Source organism: Otolemur garnettii, unplaced genomic scaffold, assembly GCF_000181295.1.
Source record: "Otolemur garnettii isolate 467f Iridium unplaced genomic scaffold, OtoGar3 scaffold00092, whole genome shotgun sequence".
Taxonomy (NCBI): Eukaryota; Metazoa; Chordata; class Mammalia; order Primates; family Galagidae; genus Otolemur; species Otolemur garnettii.
Window position 1 is genome coordinate 90,583 of NW_003852487.1, and position 6,862 is coordinate 97,444.

The window sequence follows — 6,862 nt, forward strand, 5'->3', positions numbered from 1 at the left end:
ATCTTTTTTTTTTTTTGAGACAGAGTCCCACTATGTTACCCTCAGTAGAGTGCTGTGGCGTCACAGCTCACAGCAATCTCAAACTCTTGGGCTTAAGCAATTCTCTTGCCTTAGCCTCTCAAGTAGCTGGGACTACAGGCGCCCACCACAACGCCTGGCTATTTTTTTGTTGCAGTTGTCATTATTGTTTTAGCTGGCCCAGGTTGGGTTCAAACCTGCAACTTCGGTGTATGTGGCTGGTGCTGTAACCACTGCTATGGGCACTGAACATGGAAGCTCATCTTTTAATTTTCTCTTTTTCTACAACTTTCATTGAAATATGGAATTCCTGGAATGGTCTCTTAACTTTTCCTTTTCCTGATTTATCTTGAGTTTTGATTTCAGCTCCCATTAAGTTTCAGGTGTTCTTTTTCACTCTCTAAATACCCATTTTGAGCCTCCTGTGTCAGTTTTGTGATTATAGCATTTTTTCTGTGTCCTAAGCCATTGCTGAGGTTGCCTGGAGCTTCTGCCTACATCATCTGTTTCTTGTGGCCTCTTGTTCCTCAATTGTGGGCATCCTTGGCTCATGCTTAAAGGCTGAGATTGGAAACAGCACACCAGGAGGGTTAGTGTGCAGTCAGACCTCCTACCTTTCTGCTACTAGGTAAGTGTAGGCATTGTGTTTAGAAATGAAACTTGTAGCAGCTTGATGTTGCCATGGCATTTCAACTGAAGTTTTAAAAACTGCCCTTTGCAGCTTTTCCGAAGTTCTACAGTGGCATGGCTGCCATAGCTGAGGGTCCCTGAGACACAGTTATCTCCTGAGGTCAGCTTCCCAGGAAGATTCTCTCTCTGAAGCTCCTGGCAGCCGAGTACAAAGAGCTGAGGAATGTCATCTCCTTGCCTCAGCCGTGTTGTTGTTGGTGTCCAGTCCTACCCTACCCTTCACCTCAGAGCACAGGTTGGGCCAGGTTTTTTTCCACCTTTCAAGCAAACCTGCCCTGTGGCTGGTCCTTGTCTGCTTCATTCCCACGTCACAGGTGTGGGGGGAATCTTGTCTCATTGGCCAGGTTACTCTACCTTACCTTCCCCCTTAGCATTCTGTTTGACTCTAGCCACCTGGGTATTCTTGTCTCCTCTTCTGCATCTTTCTTAGAGTCTTTCCTCTTAAACGTAAAACATGATTGCTGTAAAACCACCCAGCAAATAGACCTACCTGGAAACCTCCAGTAGAAGAGCACATTATTTACTACATAGAAAATGTAATGACATGTGCTTTATTTTTTTTAACTCTCTTTAAATCCAATGGGTGGTGACCTCAGAGTCAGAAGCATACATCAGAATTAATCAACTTGATGTTGCCAAAATACCCAGATAATGTAAACGAGATGCTGAAGTGCTACGGCTCAGGGAAGGGCAGGAGCCGTGGTCTCCACTCACTTCCTCAACAAGATTTTGTCTGCATTCTCAGAGCTCAGGGCTGCACTTGAGTAACCCAGGAGAAAACTAGGCTGCACCTTCATGGCAGTTCTGCTTGTATAGTCAGGAAGACTCTGAATAAACTGCACACCTTTAAGCCAAAGTTAGTTGAAAGGGTTGTCTGTGGGGTAGGAGTCTACAGATCTCTTTAGGTTCTTCAGTCTGGATGTTGGGTTCCTGCCCTTTGAGGACAATTCTCAGATGGCCAAATGATCTGTGGGCCAGGATAACAAACAGGGCTTCCTGAGGTTCTTGCCATGTTCAATGTCAGCGTCAGGAGTTCCATCACCCAATGAATTCTCCTATTACTATGACCAAAATTATTTGCTTTAAGTTGTTTGATCATTTAGAAGAACATCAAACTTAGTACCCTTCCAATTCCTGCTGACAGATACCTTGTTGTGTTGGCATCACAGGAGTCACTCAGACAGGACAGTAAGTCAGTTTAAGAACAAAAGTAGGACAGTTCCTGGGACAGTTTGTAGTAGCCCTGGTTATGCTACATCCACATTAGGGACCTCTTGTGCTGGACAGGAGATACAGGCTGCTGTGTCGGAGACCACACTGTCCAAGGCTCTCATAAGAACATCTGGCACATGGTCTGTTAGCATCTTTGGGCCTATGAGTATTTTGCTGAATTCCGCTTCATGTGACCACTTTGCACTATACTGAGCAGTAGAACACCAGCCAAACCTTAAATGGAAAAGGAAACATCAACTAGCAAAGCTACACTTGACTTTGACCTCCAACACACGTGCTTTCTTTCACTGGTGATGAGTAGACTGTACCTCAGCAGACCTGAAGACCTGTCCCCACTCACCTCCCTGAGGTGTCCTCTTCCTCTAGGTGGATGATTCTTCCAGGAGGAAACAGAGGGGGATATTTGGGTGGAGAGTCCAGAGGAGAATCACTGGAGAAGCTGTAGGCTGGGGACCAGTGTGTCAATAGACTCTGTTCCCCAAGAAGGGGCTGCGTCAGGTCTCCCTGGTTGTCCCCATCCAGCTCAGTTGGAGAGTTGTCAGGCACTCCAAACAGTTCATACCGGCACCCTTGCAGCAAGATCTTGTACTAAGGGCGAGACCCAAGAAGGCAGAATGTTGTCACCTCAAGGCATTCACAGTCATCACAGAAACCTCTTCAGGCCAGGAGCTGTGTACGGTGGCAGCAACCCTAAGGATTCATGATGAACTCCCACATGGTCATGGGTCATGAGCATGATGTGTCTCTTGGGTAGTAAACCCCTCATACTTGGGGCAACCATTTTTTAAAATGTAGACTTTGAGGAAAAATTACCCTGGATTTACTTTTCCTTTCGTTCTTTCTTTCTTTTTTTTTTCTGTTTGAGATATAGAGGATTAACTTATGTTGACATATGTTGCCCAGGCTAGACTTGAACTCTTAGGCTCTAGTAATCCTACTGGCCTCAGTCTCCTGAGTAGCTGGGACTATAGGCCTGAGTCTCTTTTCAGGCAATTCTGCAAATTAGTACCCTGCCTGCTTACAAAAACATTAGATAATACTTCTAAAAAAATTTGGGAGGTAACTGATAAGGAAAAATTTTGAATTCAATTTATTCTGATTACCAACCAAAAGAAAAGTAAAAAAAGAGAAAAGTTACGAAGTGAAAATCATTTTTAACCCCATAATCCCAAGTAAAACCAGACTTTGGGATTGTTTCTTTCAAGTTTTTGTCAAAATTCATATCTGTATCTCCTTGTCCCCTCCTTCTGCCTTGGAGCATATTTATTATTTATTTTGAGACAGAGTTTCACTTGTCACCCTCAGTAGAGTGCCATGTTGTCACAGCTCATAGCAACCTCAAAATCTTTGGCTTAAGTGATTCTCTCACCTCTGCCTCCTAAGTAGCTGGAACTACAGGCGCCCGCAACAATACCTGGCTATTTTTTTTTTTTTTTGAGACGGAGCCTCAAGCTATCTCCCTGGGTAGAGTGCCATGGCATCACGCTCACAGCAACCTCCAACTCCTGGGCTCAAGCGAGTCTCCTGCCTCAGCCTCCCAAGTAGCTGGGACTACAGGCGCCCGCCACAACGCCTGGCCATTTTTGGGTTGCAGCCATCATTGGTGTTTTGGCGGGCCCGGGCTGGGGATTCGAACCCGCCACCTTAGGTGTATGTGGCTGGCGCCCTAGCCGCTTGAGCCACAGGCACCGAGCCATACCTGGCTATTTTTTTGTTATTGTTGTCACTGTTGTTGTCGTCATTGTTATTTAGCAGGCCCTGGCTGTGCTTCAACCCACCAGCCCCAGTGCACGTGGCTGGTGCTCTAACCAATGAGCTACAGGCCCCAAGCCTGGAGCATATTTCTTAATAATAGTAATTATTATTATTTTTTTTGAAACAGAGTCGCAAGCTTTCACCCTGGATAGAGTGCTGTGGCATCATAGCAACCTCTTAACTCCTGGGCTCTAACAATTCTCCTGCCTCCGCCTCCCAAGTAGCTACGACTTCAGGAGCCTGCCATAACATCCATCTTTTTTTTTTTTTTTTGGTTGCAGTTGTCATTGTTTGGCGGGCCCAGACTGGATTCAAACCTGCCAGCTCAGGGGTATGTGGCTGGTGCCTTAGCTGCTTGAGCCACAGGCGCCAAGCCTATTATTATTTTTTTGAGATAGAGTTTCACTTTGTCACCCTCAGTAGAGTGCAATGGCATCATAGCTCACAGCACCCTCAAACTCTTGGGCTCAAGTAATTCTCTCACCTCAGCCTCCCAAGTATCTGGAAATACAGGTGCTCGCCACAATGTCCAGCTAATTTTTAGAGACAGGGTCTTACTCTGGTTCAGGCTGGTCTCAAACCCATGAGCTCAGGCAATCTACCCACCTCGGCCTGCCAGACTTGTTATGATTATAGGTGTGAGCTATCTTGCCTGGCCTAAGAATTATTCTTTATTTTTGAGATAGAGTCTCCCTATGTCACTCTTGGTAAAGTGCTATGGCATCACAGCTCACAGCAATCTCAGACTCTTGGGCTCAAGCAATTCTCTTGCCTCAGTCTCCAGAGGAGCTGGGACTACAGGCGTCTGCCACAATGCCCGGCTATTTTTAGAGATGGGGTCTCCCTGTTGCTCAGTCTGGTCTTGAACTCCTGAGCTCAGGCAATCCACCCACCTTGGCCTCACAGAGTGCTAGGATTACAGGCATGAGCCACTGTACCCACCCCTTTAAGCTTGCTCTAAAAAAACTTTTCAGTGTGTCATAGATAACCTGTTTCTATTGGTAAATAAATTTGTTTTTGCCCTCTCTTATCTCTATTGGTAAATATAAACTTCTATCACTATTTTTGATAATTGCATAATAAACACAGTAGATACACCAGTACCTCTTAAATCTGTATTTGGCAGCCTTATTTTCTAACCAAAAATCATCAGAATACTGTCAGGACTAAGAAGTTTCAACAGAAAGCAAATTACTTATTAGAAAAGGAATGGTTTTATTATAGTATTTTCTTTATTTCTTTCTTTTTTTTTGTTGAGACAGAAACTGCCCTGAGCAGAGTGCAATGGTGTCATAGCTTACTGCAACCTCAGACTTGGGCTGTGGGCATCTTGCTGCTTCAGCCTCTGGAAGCCATTGGGTTTTCAGGCATTTGCTGTGGTGCCTGGCTCGGTTTTTTTTTTTTTTTTTTGTGAGACAGAGTCTCAAGCTGCTGCCCTGGGTAGAGTGCTGTCATAGCTCACAGCAACCTCTAACTCTTGGGCTTAAGCGATTCTCTTGCTTTAGCCTCCCAAGTACCTGGGACTACATATAGGTGCCTACCACAATGCCTGGCTATTTTTTTGTTGCAGTTGTTATTGCTGTTTAGCAGGCCCAGGCTGGGTCTGAACCTGCCTGCTTCAGGGTCCTCAGTGTATGTGGCTGGCGCCCTACCCATTTGCTTTCTTATGCACCACATACAATGTTCTAGACAAAAGTCTGTTCAGAAAGTAGAAGAACTTCAATTGACAGCATAAATACCCTAGGCTAAGAGGCTCTGAATTTTGAAATTCTCAACTCCACATACCATCTCAAGGACAGGCCCAAGCTTCTTGCAAATCCTCTTAAAAGGACACCCCAAATTACCTTAGGCTTATTACAGTTAGCAATCACTCTCAAGATTCTTTTCTTCAAATCTTCCAAGTTGGTCACACTTAACCTGTTTAGGAAAAAGTCCCATTGAGGCTTAGTATTCAATATTTCCAGCTACCCCAACCCAGAGACAAATCCCTGCAAACATACCTGGGAATCACATCCTTTCCTAGAACAACTGACACAATGAAGTTCTTAGAGTATTCATAGAGAGATTTGCTGAAATTTCAAAAAAAGAAAAGTTTTATGATTATACTGCCCACAGAGGACTTCCAAGAGAAATCAAGTAACATTGCCAGGTAAATGACAGGTTAGTTTTCACAGTGCTTTATCCTCTATAGGCAAGAAGAACTAAAACAGAGACTTTAGTTGTAGTAACCCACTGGCCAGATTGTACTAAAGTGACAATATACATTCATCAGAGATGTTCCACAGCTAAAATACTAGATCAAGATGGTAGACCAAGAATATGCATTTATCCTTTTTTTTCTTTTTAAAGAAATAATGTCTTGCTCTGTTGCCCAAGCTAGAGTGCAGTGGCATCATCATAGTTCACTGCAACTTCAAACTCCTGGGCTCAAGTGGTCTGCCTCAGCCTTCCTAGTAGCTGGGACCATCACACTCAGCTAATTTACTTTTTAGTGAGATCTTGCTATGTTGCCTAAGTTGATCTTGAACTCCTGGCCTCAAGTGATCTTCTGCCTTGGCCCAACAAACTGCTGGGATTACAGGCATGTGCCATCGTGCCTGCATTTATCCTTTCACCCAGCAACCTACTTGGAAGAATCTGTCAAAGACCCACAGGCAAAAATGTAAAAGGAAGGACGCAGAAGGCTATTCACTGAATAGCAGAGGCTAAAACTCTGTAAAACTCTGAATATCCTTCTATAGAGAACTGTACTCAATTCATAGACTACCCATATAATGAATCTTTTAGAGCTGTAAAAAAGAATGCAGTTTAGCTGTACTGCTATGGGGTAATCTCAGGATATACTGTTAAAAGCAACAATAAATGCAGAGAAGTAGGTATAATATGCTACCTTTTATATAGAAAAAGAGAGGAATACAAATATATAGCTATTCACTTATATACAAGGTGTCCATAAAGTCTGTGTGCAATTTACTATGTTAAACTATTTCAAATTGCACACAAACTTTATGTCCACCCTGCATATGAAAATAATGAGATGGCAAGTAAAAAACAAAGGGCTGAGCATGGTAGCTCACACCTGTAATCCGAGCACTTTGGGAAGCTGAGACAGGAGGAATGCTTGAGCCTAAGAGCCCAAGACCAGCCTGAACAAGAGTAAGATCCC

At 44.0% G+C, this 6,862-nt stretch overlaps 1 protein-coding gene across 2 annotated transcripts in view; it reads right to left on the bottom strand.

The window, feature by feature from the left end:
- Positions 1–259: 259 nt before the first annotated feature.
- The window catches only part of DAGLB (diacylglycerol lipase beta), a 47,357-nt gene continuing 40,754 nt past the window's right edge, over positions 260–6,862 (bottom strand). For both annotated transcript variants that reach the window (XM_003795426.3, XM_023516525.1), the window contains 4 exons: positions 5,697–5,765; positions 5,541–5,613; positions 2,282–2,529; positions 260–2,154 (listed from right to left, as the gene is read on the bottom strand). In XM_003795426.3, coding sequence (XP_003795474.1) covers positions 1,956–2,154; positions 2,282–2,529; positions 5,541–5,613; positions 5,697–5,765 — 589 coding nt within the window. In that variant the 3' untranslated portion in view covers positions 260–1,955. The remainder of the gene's footprint in view (positions 2,155–2,281; positions 2,530–5,540; positions 5,614–5,696; positions 5,766–6,862) is intronic.